The 16,154-nt window shown below is 39.7% G+C and overlaps 1 protein-coding gene across 1 annotated transcript; it reads right to left on the bottom strand.

The window, feature by feature from the left end:
• Window positions 1–6,821: 6,821 nt before the first annotated feature.
• Window positions 6,822–15,336, bottom strand: zhx2a (zinc fingers and homeoboxes 2a). The gene is made up of 2 exons (XM_048595973.1): window positions 12,513–15,336; window positions 6,822–6,932 (listed from the first exon to the last, which is right to left on the bottom strand). Exon 1 carries the CDS (start codon window positions 15,158–15,160, stop codon window positions 12,518–12,520), a length of 2,643 nt encoding a protein of 880 aa, XP_048451930.1. The 5' UTR covers window positions 15,161–15,336; the 3' UTR covers window positions 6,822–6,932; window positions 12,513–12,517.
• Window positions 15,337–16,154: the final 818 nt, after the last annotated feature.

Genomic DNA, 16,154 nt, shown 5'->3' with positions numbered 1-16,154 from the left:
GTGACCCTTCCCCAGTTCTGAGGAAGGGTCACCGGACCCGAAACGTTAACTCTGTTTTCTCCTCCAACGATGCTGCCAGACCTGCTGAGCTTTTCCAGCAACTTTGTTTTTGTTCCTGATTTACAGCATCCGCAGTTCCTTTGTTTTTTATATAGTATAGACACTGACCTGTTCATTATAGTGCAGGAATCGTTCATGATATGATAAGCTCAAGAACCAACTCAAGTTACTTCAAACCTTGTGGTGAAGGAAGGCAAGTGATAAACATACATATCACATATTCATCAGATAAAACATTCATAACTATGTTTTAAGATGAAAAATGCAGTACAAAGAATGAAAATCTCAACACAGACCCTCTCAAAATGTGACTAAATTAGAAGGTTGATAAATTGCTCAAAATTAAATTTTGAACTAGTCATTGTGTACAGCACAGATGGCAAAATAACTCCGAATGTTTTGACACAAGTTGGAATGCTGTACTAATGCAATCATATTTGAAGTGGCAACTACAAGAATATCCTGGAAAAAATTATGGATATGTGCACTTAGTTTCAATGAACTCTTTGCCTTCAATACAACTGCAATAAAGTATGACATCTACCAGAATGTTTATAGCAGGAAGTATGAATAAAATGTCCATCATTTTGCAATTGATTCAGTGCCATGTAGACCACTACTCAAAGGTTAGAGGGGCAGGGAGCAGGAAAAGCACAACTGTTTGGAAAATTACATCTGCAATTTGATTTCTACAAAGGATTCAGGCACCTGCACCAAATATATGCAAAAACACACTATGCTTAACCATAAATGCTAAATATTAGTAAAACATATTTACAACATCTTTAAACACAACAAAACAAAAAAAGTTAAGTATTCTTAGTTCATATTTATTTATAAGCTTTTTAATGAATATGCTTTTAAGAAGTGCACAAGGTTTAATTTATCATTCACATGCACAGACAACTTGCTTGGAAATGAAGAAGAAAATATTAACTTAAAAGGTAATGGCCAATTTATTTCCTCCTCACAGTCCAGCACATTGAATAGGTCAATGTAAAACCGTTCATTCCCAACAGTGATATTTCAAAAACCTAGACAACCATAGGATCTAAAATTAAATATTCCTATATGATCTCAAAGGAAGTGAGATACCAACTTGAGTAAGACAACTTAGGTTAGAAATTGGTGTGCCCCAATTGCATGAAGAATCTGTACATTTGAACAACAGACAATTGTTCATAAGTCACTGCGGTATTAGTTGGATATATCAGAAAGGCAACATAAAGGAATTTATGAAGAATTTGAAAGCATGCACAATGAAAAAGTCAAATTTACTGCCTACTTCACAATGGCAGAATCACTTATTTTCTACCAAGCTCTTACGTGAGTAAAAGATGTCTTGTTCCATAGATCCTCTGCAATGTTCATGTTCTTTTGAAAATTAGTAAAGAAAAATTTAGGAACAAATTTCTTTCTCACCCTTTGACAAAGAATGAAAATCTCAACACAGACCCTCTCAACTGCTCTTCATTATGGCATGAAGGACCAGTCATCCTATTATTTTTAGCTGACTTATGCTAAATTCAGACATGGGAATTAGAACAGAAACAGAGAAACACAGAATTCTTGCAGTGCAGAAGGCAATAATTTGGCCCTTTCATGTCTGCACTGGATCTCTGAGCATTTGGACTTGATGTTAATCTTCTGCTTTTACCCTGCAACCCTTCATAATATATCTAATTTTTAAAAAATCGTCAGTCCTGTTGTATATCTCATTTTAACCTCCCTTCACCACATTGTCAGTGTACTCCAAATCCAAACCACTCGTCACGTGAAAAAGTCTTTTCTTATCTTATTTTTGCTTCTTTTGCAGAATACTTCAACATTGTGTCCTTTATCCTTTTTAGTGGGAACAGCATCTCATCATCTGATTTAGACGCCTCACTTTTTTGAGAGCATCAATCAAATCTCCCCTCACACTTCTCCTCTCCAAGGAATACAGTCCAAACTTTTCCGAGATTTCCTTGTAACTCAAATTTAATCATCCCTGGAACCATTTCCACAAACCTCTTCGGCATTCTTTCCGATGCGCTCACATCCTTCCTAAAGCGTAGCCCTCAGAATCATACATAATACACAAGCTGAAATCTAACCAGTGACCTATGTAATTTCATCGTAACCTCCTTACTCTAATACACTTTGATGTTACTAATGAAACCTAGTATGCTGCATACTATATTAACTGCTCTCTACTCTTCCTGTCACCTTTAGTGACTAATGCACACAAGTGTCGCTGCTTCTGCACACCCATTAGACTAGCAGTCTTTACATTGTACAAACACAGTTAAATGTAGGAGAACTTAGCAGGTCTGGCAACATCCATGGAGAGAGAAACAGGTAATGTTTCAAGTCTGGTATGAATTTTCTTCAGTTCTGAATCCCTTTGACTGTTTCAGACTTTTGGCATCGGTAGTATTTTGCTTTTCCCATATATATATGGTGTCTCCATGTTCTTTGTATCAAAGTGTATAATCGCATCCACATTGAACCGCATCTGCCATCTGTTCGTCCAGTCCATCAACCTGTGAATATCCTTTGGAAATTCCACACTGTCCTTTCAGTTCTCAATTCTCCGAAGTTTTATGTCATCTGCAAATTTCAAAATTGTCCCTTCACATCAACATCTCGATCAATTGTATATGTCAGTTAAAGGAAAGGTCCCAATACTGAATTTTGGGGTAACTGCATACCTTCCTGCAGCAGAAAAATACCTGTTAACTATTAATTTTTTCTATTCCCCCAGCCAATTTTGCATCCATGTTGCTACTGTTCCTTTAATTCCTTGACTTACAATTTTCCTCAAAAGTCTGTGAGAATCTGAATTGAACACCTCACAGAAGTCCACGTACATCATGTAACTGCCTTACTGTCATCAACTTTTTTACTGCTTAAAAAATCAAGAAAGGCACTATCTTCCCTAGAGCCAGTCCCAGAAATCTCAAGCCCTCCCCCTGCACCAGCCAAGCATTTATTTGGCTCATCCTCATATTTCTGTACTCGGTTGCATGTGGCAGTGAGTGTTGTCTGTTGTCTTTAAAGATCATGCGTGTTAAATTTTCTACCTATCTTCACAAATTCTGATTACAAGACCACATTCCCAACCCTATGTCATTAGCACCAACATGGATCACAACCTCTGGCTGCTGCCCTTCCCTGCTGACATCCTTCACCCAAGCACTGAACAGGTGATATACCTGGAGTCATGTTGACAGCTGCAGAAATACCAGTTTGTTCTTCGAAAGAACCTCTATCAGTACTGCCCTTCCACTCTTCCTTTTATCCTGTCCAAAGATAGGCCATCAGTAATTCCATAGGTGTGGCTGTTGCTGCAATCCTCCAAGGATCCATTACCCTCCCCAATATCCAGAATAGAAAGCCAGCTTGTGAGTAGGACATTTGTGCTGCTTTACTACCTGCCCGTTTCTCTTGGACTGCTTGATGGTCACCTATTCTGATCAGCCTGTTTGTCCCTAACTTGCATTGAGACCACATCTCTGAACCTGCTATCCAAAACATTCTCTGATTCACAGATGTTCCTCAGCAACTCCAGCTGCTGCTCCAACTCCAAAAGCTAGAGTTCAAGCTTGTGCAGCTGGTGAAACTTCCTACATATGGGTTTCAAATGCACACAATTCCCCACATATCACACTGGACGGGCTTTTAAGCTTATACTTTACTCACCTTAACTTTAGTTATGGTTACTTTCAATACTTACTAGCACTAACATGTAAACTGGAGATTGCTAGAATATACAAATTTTTCACCCTTACTCAAAAATCAGCTCCTCTATTGCTCCCATAATGTTTACTTTCATTGTGCTAGTTTAGAAATTTCTGATGTTCAAACTTACTGGAGTTAAAGGGATCCCGAACATCATAGGCTCAGCAACCAATCAACTCATGGCATGATGTCACGGTTGCTATGTTTCCCTGCTGCTGAATCACATTCCTGAGGGTCTGCCTCTCTGTGTTTGTTCCTGAAGGCAAGGCCCTGCTGTCCTGGTGCTCTCATGCTGTTCTAGAAATTGCTATCCCCACTGTCTCTCTTGCTGTTTGAGGCTCAAAAACTCACCCGCCATTCTTCATTCGCAGTGGAAACTGCATCCGGATTCAAGTAATCAATTTCACAAAGCTAGCCCATCTACTGCTTTGCAACAGCAGGAAGACTGAACTAAAAAATGTAAGTCATTGAATAAACCATTGCCTGAAAACATTTCCTCCAAAGTTTGATGTGAATTAACGAATGTTGGAAAGGCACAATTAAGTCTTGTAGTGATGAGTGCAACCAATGTATGATCTTGAAGGAAGAATACATATTTTGAAAGTTTGCCATTTTTATGCAGCACTAAAGAAAGGAGGTACACCAATGGCTCCAGGTAACAACTTGTACAGGCTCCTGCAAAAGCACCGCCTAAACCTGCAAGCTCTAATACATAGGGCAATAAGGGCATTGGGTGCATGGAAACACTATTACCCCCAAAGCACACATTATCACAACTTGGAAATAAAACACCATTCCTTGTTGGTCACTGGGCCGCACAGAAACTTACTGAGATAGCATATTCTGTTCTTATCTTCCATCTTTGCGATTTACGATTTACGAAGTTACATAATTTCTGTGACAGCATGAGATCTCCAGTCTCCTCCCTCTCCACTCACCTTGCCCAATAACTAATTTGCAATTCATTCTTCTAGTTGCAAATTGCCAGGTTAAATGTAACTATTTCACAAATCTACATTTGTTTAGAATATAAAACTTGGCCGATTACAAAATGGTATCTCAATTGTATTCATTTTATAAGTTTTGTCTTTTAGAAGGGCAAAGCAACAAGTCAGCACAGCAATAATCTTCTGCATAAATTCCTTTTTCTAGCAAATGTTTTGAAACATTTTAGAATAGCAAACTGACTAGAAGTTCACTTACTGTAATTTAAAACAAAATTACATCCAGAATTTAAGATTCCTAAAGAGGGTTAAGAAGTGATTATTAAAGTTGACAGTGTTAATTTGGTTTTGCAATATTTTGCTATTGAGATGGTGTGACACATTCTATGTTATACTATTAAATACAACCTACTTGAGGGAATAAGATGGCCAGTTCAATTGAAAAAATAACAGCCAATGAGCACTATTATGCAAGTCTATATGGTACTCCTACAGGATGAGACCAATAGAAATTATTTGGGTAATGCTTTCAATTAGTCAAGTTCTTTCCATAGCATGTGCACTTGTGTAATAAATGTTGATGTAATAATGCAAGGAAATATCATATTTAATTTGATACGACTAGTTTTGTTATTAAGTTGCAATTAATGTCTAATCATATACCTAGCACTTTCAATCAGGGTGGCTTGATTTCACCCAACACTTCTCATAACCTTTAACTGCAACATAAAGCTACACCTAATTATCATTTACCTGTTGTCAGCCTACTTTATTTAGCAACAAACTAAAATGAGTTTCTTTTGCAGTCACAATTTAAACACTACTCCCGTAACAAAATAAAAACAGAATCTAACCTCCCAGGTAGGAACATAAGAATTGGATGAGGTCATTCAGCCTGTTCAGCCATTGAGATCATACTTAATTTGTGACCTAACTTCATACATGCACCTTTTCCCTCTATTCCTTCAGATCTTTGGCTAACAAAAATCTAAACCTCAGGTATAAATTTATTTATTAATCCAGCATTAATTGCAGTTTGTGGAAGCAGTTGCAATTTCACCCACTCCACAGGTGTAGAAGTGGTATGTAATTTCACTCCTGAAAGGTCTGGCTTTAATTTTCGGACTGCACCCTTTGCAAATACATGTTTTCTGAAACGTGAAAACAGAAGTCAACTACGATGATTACTTCCCCCTTGAATAGGCACAAATTATATGCAAGTGGGTGGGTTTTCAAAGAGTTAAAATCTCACCATGGCTTGTGTAATGGAAGTGGAAGCTGAAACCAGGGTCGAGGGTATGAATTTAGACTTTAATTCCAATGATCCATCATTACAGCTATCGGGCAATCTCAGCCCTTTTGCAGATATTTGATTCAGAAACTGAGCTATGACATGAACTCTGTTCCAATACTTGCTAAGTTTTGTTAAATAAATTACAAAAATTCAAACTGGGGACAATACTTTTTTTATTCTTTTGAATATGTAATCTTATGAAAAGATAGGAGGAAACAAGTTACTGCAACTTCAATTATGTTAGTAAGCTGACATAAATAAGTCAATATTGCACACCTCTAGCTGACTGAAGGCTGGCTAGAGCAGTTTGCATTACAATACAAATGTAGCCTCTTACAATATCAAGCTTCTACTAATGTGCTTCTTAAAATATCTTTTCCTGCCATTTTATACATCAAAGACCTAAAGATGTGACTGGACTTGAACATGATTTTCATCATTAATTATCACAGCCCTCTTTGGCTAGGAGTTCAGATTTTCATTTTGTAAGAGTAGTGAATGAAAAAGATGTCAAATGAGGAGAGTCTGGTAGTGGTTACGTAATCTAAAACCAACGGGGACTCTATGGGCACACCCTGATCTGCAAAGTTTAAGTCTCACCAATTATAAATGTAATAAAATTCCTAAATTGTACAAATCTGTTCAAAAACAGAAAAAAAAATATTTACAAAGACCCTTTTGATTACAGTAGTAAAACTTTGGCACTATGGATATAACCAAATCTCTTGCTCTCTGAAAGATGCTTCAATGGAAGTCAGTTCTTCATTCTGTCTCCATGTTTGCTGTCTTACACAATATAGAGTCAGAGCCGAAGTTCTCGATTACTTTCTTTGTGTCGCAGAGAATAGAAATGGTAATTTTTCTCTAGACAGATGTTGCTACGTATGTCAGTACTTTTCTCATTTGGTTTCCTATGAAGGCGAAACAAAAAATGTTACATGCTTCGAAAAGACAAAGGGTAACAACAAATATTGCCAGTCTATTTGCGAATCACGTGCCACATAAAGCCGCAATGAGGTTTCACCAACCCCTGTCCCCACCCCTAAAACATTTTCTACACTGCACCCTGAGCCAAATGAGGAAAAGATGAACAACTAAATCAGAAACCAATATTTATTTTTTTTCAGCCTTTGGCTTGAAGACACTACTGATAGGTTTGTGAGAAAATGAACAAAGTCACAACGTGGAAAGGAGCATGTGGAAATGTTTTCAAAAAAAAAAAAAAATGGTGCACAAACTCTCTTTGGGGTAAAGAACAATTTTTAAAAAATTTTGTCAATAAGAATAAAAAATTCTCAGCAATGACAATTTATGCTTATAAGAGTTTCTTTAGACTTAGGAAATGTCTCAAAGTGTTTCAAAAATATGCAAGTTTAAAAAATCTTCAGACTTTAAACTGTTTTTATATTTTTAACACTGAAGGAAAGTTTAATGGTGATAGAATAAAGCGATGGCAGAGAAATGTTAGGGATAGCACCATTACCAGAAGGACTGCCGAAGTTTGTAAGATATATCTGGGACTGTTATCCTACTTAACCAAGGATGGACAATATTTACATTACCAAAAGTAAAGGAAATTATTAGTAAGTGTGGTGAACTTGTATAATCTATTCTCTTTTGTTTGCCTTTTGAGTAGTTTCTTCGGCGTCCTTTTGAAGATATGTAATTTTGTGGAGGGGAGTGTACAATTCATAGGTGACTGCAGCCTTCAGTCACCTCCCACAAATTGCATTTCTGAACTGAGAACTTGGAGACTTTTTGGACTAAATAGGATCTGGACATCACAATGCACAGTCCAATACTCATCTGGCATTCTTATATGTACTTATCATGTAAAGATACCTGGAACTGAATCCCACCAAACCCAGAAATAAGGGACAGAGATGGTTGTAAGGGGAAGTCAGGTCTAAGCATGTGAGGGCGAAAGGAAAAGAATGACCTGTTGATAGAATGAGATGGAGTGGGAGAAATCTTGTGTGGAGCATAAACCCTGGAATAGATTAATTGGTCTGAAATACATACTTTAAATTCTACATAATTGTTGGCCACAAAATCATCAAAGGAGGACATTCTTTGTTTAACAGGATTCCAACTTTCTATGAATAATATTGATCTAAAGGTTTTACATAAAAGGTTAATTTGCTTTTATTACATGTTTTTGCAATATAAAAATACGCTATTACAAAATTAAACTTTTCAAACTGCCATTCATAGACTCGAAAGGTGTAATGAAAAGACCCAGAAATCATCATTGGGCTGCAACGCATCACTCCAGAGGAACTGAAGCTTTGATAATTAAAGATCCTTCCTGTTTCTGCCCAACCCTACATAGGAGGAAAGTCTGAGAAGTTACAGCTGCTGGCATTTTCTGTTCTAGGTTCCTTTTCGCATCATTTCTTGAGAAAACACACTGTATCAGTGGTGAGATCTTACTCAAGGAGGAAATAACGAAGGAGTGCTTGCTCAGGGAAGGGAGATGGAGACGGGAGAGAAAGAGCCTGACATTAATTAAAGACTTCATTTCCATAGGTGTTGTCAATCAATTAAATACTTCTGAGATGTAGACACTACTAAAATGTAGGAAACACAACAATCAGTATACACATAGATAGCTCTAAAAGCAATGTGATATGACCAGAAAATTCATTCATGGAATGTGGAAGTTGCTGGCTGGGACAGCGTTTATTGCTGATCCTAGTTGCCATTGAGGTGGTGATGAGCTGCCCTCTTGAACTGCTGCAGTCCATTCGGTGTGGTGTGGCTGTTAGGGGAAGAGTTCCAGAATTTTGACCCAGTGAAAACGAAGGAACAATGATACATTTCCAAGACAGGATGACAAGTGGCTTGGAGGGGAACTTGCAAGTGATAGTGTTCCCGAGGATCTACTGCCCTTGTCTTTTTTGGTGGTAGATTGGAAGATGCTGCCTAAGGAGCCTTGGTAAATTTCTGCAGGGCATCTTGTATTTGGTACACACAACTGCTATTGTGTTTCAGTGGTGGAGGGAGTGAACATGCGTGCCATTCAAGTGGGCTGCTTTATTCTGGATGATATTAAGTTTCCTCAGTGTTGTTGGCACCGTATTCATCCAAACAAATAGGGAATATTTCATCAGAATCTTGACTTGAACTTTGTAAAATGGTGGAGAGGCTTTGGGAAATCAGGAGGGGAGTTACTTGCTGCAGGGTTCCTAGCCCTGCTCTTGTTGCCATAATGACAGCATGATGACAGTGGTTTGCATTGCTACCTCACAGCTCTAGGGACCCAGGTTCGATTCTAGCGTTGGATGTCCGTCTGTGTGGAATGTGTACTTTCTCCCTGCGACTGTGTAGTTTTATGCTGTATGTTCTGGTTTCCTTCCACAGTACAAAGACAAGCAGATTTGATGGATTGGCTGTGCTAAATTGTCTGTTGTGTACAGAGATGTGTAGGCTAGGTGGATAGGATAGGGGGCTGGGTCTGGGTGGGATGATCAGAGGGTTGATGCGGACTTGATGGGCAGAATAGCCTCTTTCCGCACTGTGGTGATTTCATGATCTTTTTGTGGCTAATCCAGCTTCTGGTCAATAGCAATGCCCAGGATGGTTTTTTTTTTAGTGACGCTGGTAAAATGGATAAATATTGGCATAGACAATGGGCATAAAGTCCACACTCCATCTCTTCTCAGGATTAGTGTCACTGTCAGATGAGTCCTTGGTTCAACATGTCAAAAAGATGGCACCACCAACAATCTAGCACTTCCTCAATATCAGAATGCCAACCTAAACTTGTATGTTCAAGCCTTTGGCGCAAATTTTGAACACTCAGCCTTCTGACAGAAGTGAGAATGCACCCATTGAGCCATACTTACATCTGGCTCCTACCATACGATGAGTATCATGTCTAAATTATTCAAACTGAATGCCAACAACTTTTGCAGAATTTACACTTGCAAAAATAAAGCATCACATTGAAAGCTGGAAATTGCAACATGTATTTCTACAGGGCAAGGCAAGATACTAAATTGTTTTTCCAAGGCACAACATGATTGCGGAGTCTTGGGAAGATGTCAGCCAGAACACTGGATTACTGGTACCAAATAGGGCACAACAAACAAAAAGAAATTCTACTGACTTAACTGGATCAAAATCTCAATGATTACTCCCTCCACCACTAATGCCCAATGGCTGTTGCATGCAACATAGAAAAGATACAGTCCACCACTCACCAAGTCTCCTCTAACAGCACCATGCAAACCCACTGACTTCTGGCACCTGGAAAGACAAGGGCAGTAGATACGCGGGAACACCACGACCTGGAAGCTACACACCATCCTAACTGGGAATTGCACTGTTGTTACTTTACTACCACTGGGGAAATATCTGAAACTCCCTTCCTAATAGGACTGTGGCTGTAGCTACACTGCATGGACGGCAGCGTTCAGGATGACAGCGCAACACCACTTTCTCAAGGACAATTAGGATGGACAATTAAATGCTGACTTGCCAGGGACACCCACATTGCATGCAATAAAACGAACAAAATGACAGCAGGAATTCATCTTCAGAGCAATCTCTGCATGGGGTGCAGTCAGAACAGTGGTGCACATTGCTTGAGAGCAATTCCACATTTATGACAGAAACAAACTCTTTGCTCAAACAAATACTCAGTGGTGCCAATCACCATGATTGACAACAGTAAAATAATTTTGTTTTTGCCCTTAGAGAGGGAAACCTGACAGGATATAAGCAATTAAATTTGATGTGTGTGAGAAGCGCTTTGGAACACATGGCAATGATGCGACACAAACGCAAATTGCTATTGAGCTGAGGAATGCCAGAAACGTCAGCACGATTCATGACTGTATGATTTAACCTCATTAAAACAAAAAAAGTGTTTCTTATTTTCATGTTCAAACAGGGGATGACTGTGTTCAGTGATGAGACTGCCAAATGTACAACTTGAGGCATAGTTCAGCCTTTAGAGTAAACAGTCCCCAGCTTCTCCCTCTTCCATGGATTCAAATCTAACCTACTGTGCTATCTTTTAAAACCATTAGCTAAACAAAATGCTTGCCTTTTTCTTCAGCAATTCATATTAAGCAATGTTCTGATTTTAACAGATTGTTATAAATCTCCATTATGAAAGTTGCAATTACATTGGCAATTTTTTTAAAAAACAAAAGACAGTGCAACGTGTTTACGACGACCTGGAATGCATCGCATGAAAGGATGGTGGAAGGAGATTTAATTGTAGCTTTCAAAAGGGAACGGAGTAACCCCTTCAAAGAAAAAAAAAAGTACAGGGCTATGCAGGAAAGAGCTGGTCAGTGGGACAAGTTGGATAGCCGAAGCAGAGAGTTGACAATGGGCTGAACCCTCAGATGTACGGTTTTGTGAAATTGTTGATAATATCAGTGCAGGTCTAAAGAATTTAAAAAGGTCAATCGAAATACACAAGATCTGTATTCCAATAGTTCTTTATGGAGGTTTACTGTTTACAATGCTGGGTGACCACACTACCAAAGTATTCCATTTTCAGTTTTAACTATAATATTGGTTTCATTCTGCCAAATCAAGATGTAATGACAAGAACATTGAGCCGGGCTTCTCTTTAACATCACCAAAATATATTATCTTGTAAAATTAAATGTTATGTTTGCCTTTATTACGAACAGATTGAGTGTTAATACAATTAATTAATTAATTCTATACAAATATATATGAGTCTTTGGTGATGATGCCACGCCTAGAATTGTGAACAGCATGTGCGCGCTCTGGACTCTGCCGAAGGACAGATATGAAAAGACGGCCGGGGGTGGGGGGGGATAGATAGAAAGCATGAGAGACACAGACAGACACAGAGAGAGCGCGAGGGAGAGAGAACGCACAAACGAGCACTCAGCGGAGAAGAGAGAGAGTGACACAGACCACAGAGTGAGAGAGGGAGAGACAGATTGGGGGCAGGGGGTGGGGAGGGAAACAGATAGACAGAGAGACGCCTGCAGGCCCTAGAGATGATTTTTCACGGTGTGTGCACCGTTAACGCACAGGGCTGACATGTGCTTTGTCTATAAATGAAGGTTCAGATTGCTCTGCAATTGTGCAGATTAGAAGGAATATTTTGTCAGACTTGCCAGGATAGGTTGACAATTTAGGGCAAACGTAAAGAGAAATTTCTTCAAAAGGGTTGCCAGCCTTTAGAATTTTCTATGCCAGAGAACTGTGGATGCTTACTCACCATGTATCCTCAGGGCAGAGATTAACAGATTTCTAAATATTAAGGGAATCAAAAAATTGCATAATAATGTAGGAAAGTGGGGTTGAGGTAGGCCATCAACAATTATATTAGCAAATGGTGGAGCTGATTTGAAGGGCAAAATGGTCTATTCCTCTTTCTCTCTAATGTTCTTATTTTCACAAGATATGGTATAATATTGTGGCAGCACAGTTCTTTAAAGAAACCAATTACACGAGTGGCAGTGGACATCAAATTAAACAAGCAAGTCATTTACCTTAGCTATATTGTGGAATTTTCAGCAGACATGCTTTCAGAATCCAGTTCATTAAACTCCGTTGAGCCACACTGTGTTGCGTGTGCCCAGCTGCCTGTGAATTCAGAGGCAACATTTTCATCCCTCTCACTGACGTCCTCTACCTCACCCCACTCCTCATCCTCATCACTAAACTGGCCATCTCTGCTATTGCTCTCTGATGTGTCCATGGCATCTTCTGTTTGCTTTTCTGCAAACCAGTCCCTGACCTGTTCGTAGCTCATGTTGGACTTTGAAACCAACTCATCAAGGTCTTCCTCCCTTAGCTGTCGGTGCCGTAAGTAATACTGTAACAGGATGGTTTTACCAGCCCGGCTGTGTATGGAACGACCTGCTCCGCCCCAAACACCAGCTGCTTTATGTCCTCTGCTATTTCCCCTTCGTTCATTGCCATTGAGGTTACTCTGGCCATTGTGACTTTCTGTATTTGCTCTTTGGTACTGGTCAAGCCATTTTAAGTTGCCATTTTTAATTGCATATCTGTTGTCACCAAACCAACGTACAATGTCATTTCTTGGCAGCCCACTCTGCACTGCTAAACTGTCATATTGTTCTACTGTTGGCCACTGTGTACGTACAAATGCACTCTTTAGGATGTGCAGCTGTTCCTGACTTTTCTTATGAGTCTTGTCAATTGGACTAGTTGTTTTATTATGCTGCATTCCTGTGTTTGGAGGAGGGGTTCTGGGCTTACCTGGATAATGTGGACCCAAATGGGAGGTTTTTGTGTGACTACTGTCAACTACTTCTTGCCCTTCTGATTTAAGAGAGTCTGGTTTCACATCTGGATTGAGGGGTGCTTTGCTCGTTTCTAGAATCCCTCCTTCTAGCGAGTCTCTCAGTTTTCTCCTCTCCGAGAACCAAGCGTCAATCTCCCTCCTGGTTAGTTTGGACTCTGACCTTAATCTTTCTTTTTCCTCATCCGTTGGGAATGAACTGTACTGAAAGCTTTCCTCAAGCACTTTCAATTGATCAATACTTTTCTCTTTGAATTTCTGTGGCGCAAAGTCAGAGTAACTACTCCATCCAGATTTACGATTTGGGTGGCTCCCAGAAGGAGGATCCTGGGGGATGGTGACCACAATTTCTGAGGCAGCATGACTGGAATGGCCCTTTTGTGTCCGGTAGCGGTTATCACTGAACCACTTCTTGATCTCCGCCCTGGAGAGTTTAGTCACCTGCATGAGCCGAAAAACCTCCTCATCATCGGGGAACTGGCTGACGGCGAAGCTGGCCTTCAGTTCTGCCATTTGCTCCTTGGTCTTCTTGCGGCTCGTGTTTACATCTGCAGCCCCGGGAGAAAACACGACCGAATTCCCCTGTGATGTGAGCTGACAAACCTGGACTACGTTTGCACGCTTTGGGTCACCTGTTACTTGCGAGGGTGGCAAACTCCTCTTCTGAGACTGGGTCTGGTTTGCACTGGTGGCTACCGCCAACGTGATGGGAGAACAGGACATTGTTGACCCGTTTGCAACTTGTGTCCATACGATACCTGTCTGACCAACTAACTGGCAGGGCACTCCTGTCTGAATAACATGCTGCTGTGAGCATTTTGTGGATGATGGCATCTGCGCTGGTACAACAGTGATTGTTGGTGTCTGAATGGTGCCATTAAACATCATTTTTCTGGCCTCTTCTACCTCCTCAGGAGCCCAACTGATGCCGTGTTTAAGACGCTGGGTTGAAAACCATATTTTAATTTGTTCTTCCGGATGCTTTGAGACAGCTGTCAACCAAGACAGCTCTGCCTGTGTAGGGTACGGGAATTTATTAAAGGAACCTATGAGGCTTTTGTTAACATCCATAGCAGCGTTATATTTTGTGCCATGCATGGGAATCATGACTTTGGGTATTAAGTTGATGTTTGGTGGTGGTTGTATAGATGGCATTACATGAGGCACTCCATCCTTAATCACAGTTTCTGGAATTAGCAATCCACTATTAGCACTGAGAGTTAAATCGGTGCTATTCGCTTCTGTCTTGCTTTCTTGTGTAACATCGTACTCATCTTTCACTCGTGACAATACATTGATTCTTTTACTATCTGCTTTGCTTTTGATCATTTTCATGATTGGAGTTTTACTTATTGAGATTCCAGCTGGAGGAATTTCCTCTCTATCTGTGTTCATACTGTTAGTAGGATCTTCAATAGTCTGCTCAAGAATAGTCTGATTATTGCGCTTTATCAACTTCAACTTGAAGTTGTTTTCACCTTGGTGATGTCTACCATTATGATCAGTGAAGGTGTCGTACCTTTTTGTTGTAAAGTTACAAACCGCACAGACATAAAATGGATTGAGGATAACATTTGGGTGTATGGTATCAACATGTTCTGTAAACTCGTTCAAGTCCTGTGATTCAAAGGTGCAATATTTACATTCATAGCCTCCTTCTAGTTTCTTGGTCTGTTGATTGTCTAAGGCAGTTTTCTCTAAAACTGGATGATCCCTGTCATTTATCCCATTATCCGCTGGCCAGCTTTCATCTGACAGTCGGTGAGGAGACCTGTCACCTGCATTTCCATCCATTTCCAAATCTGGTTCCTGCTCCAAGACATCTGTGGCGCGAACCATACAAGGAGTTGTGGACTTCCGTTTACTAGCCATCAGTCTGATACTGGGAGCAGCAGCTGGCTAAGATGGTACTTAAAACCTCAACAGACCAGTGGCCTCTTTGGGGGAGTATGCTCAAAACTGCTCCAGTTTGCTGAACACAAGATTTTGCTTATTACCATCAGCTCCAGCTGGCAGCTTTGTTGGCCCACACCATAGGAGAATTTAACCTGCAATACAGAACACTTGATTGAGTGTCTTTTTTTTTTTTTTAGAAAAATTAAACCAAAACCTGTACAACCATGAACAATAGATTAGAATGGTCCTGTTGGATGATGGCGTTGGACTGGGGTGGACAAAGTCACAAGTCTCATGACACCAGGTTACAGTCCAACACGTTTATTTAAAATCACAAGCTTTTGGAGCACGGATCCTTCGTCAGGTGAAATCATCTGACAAAGGAGCAGCACTCCAAAAGCTTGTGATTTTAAATAAACCTATTGAACTATAACCTGGTGTTGTGCAATTCTGACTTTGTCCAACTTTCGTTGGCATCTTTCTACTTCTGGCACATTTGTTTTCTTTAAACCAAAAGGTCAGCACTGAGAAATGGAATATGTACTGCCAAATGGCTACATTAAGCAGTCACAGGTTATACTAGCTTATGATGAAGTTGAGTAAGGTGCAGAGTTATGCACTTTAATTGCCCCAACTTTAACTTCAAAAGAACAATCCAACTCCAATAGCATGATATTCAAATGTATCAGTTGTGATATTTTATACAAGAGGAAAGTCTTCTATTCCAAGGCAAATTATAGATACTGTGCATGCTTTTGTTTCATACTCAATATTGACAAACAGCTGAAATCTATTTTACGAAAAGAAAGGTCTTTATATTTATGTTCAATAGGCTGGACATGGAGAAAACGTTTCCATTTGAGAGTAGAATCTAAAACTAAGCCTCAAAAATCAGAATAATTAAATCAGGAATTGAGGAGAAACTTCTCTACCCAGAGTGGTGTGAATGTGCAACTGGCTACCTTAGGGA

Source organism: Rhincodon typus, chromosome 4 (assembly GCF_021869965.1).
Source record: "Rhincodon typus isolate 14 chromosome 4, sRhiTyp1.1, whole genome shotgun sequence".
Lineage (NCBI taxonomy): Eukaryota > Metazoa > Chordata > Chondrichthyes > Orectolobiformes > Rhincodontidae > Rhincodon > Rhincodon typus.
This window is presented reverse-complemented; position numbering and strand designations above follow the sequence as displayed.

What these genes read in the sequence shown, in the direction of transcription:
- zhx2a (XM_048595973.1), bottom strand. Translation starts at nt 15,160, where the DNA reads ATGGCTAGTAAACGGAAGTCCACAACTCCTTGTATGGTTCGCGCCACA.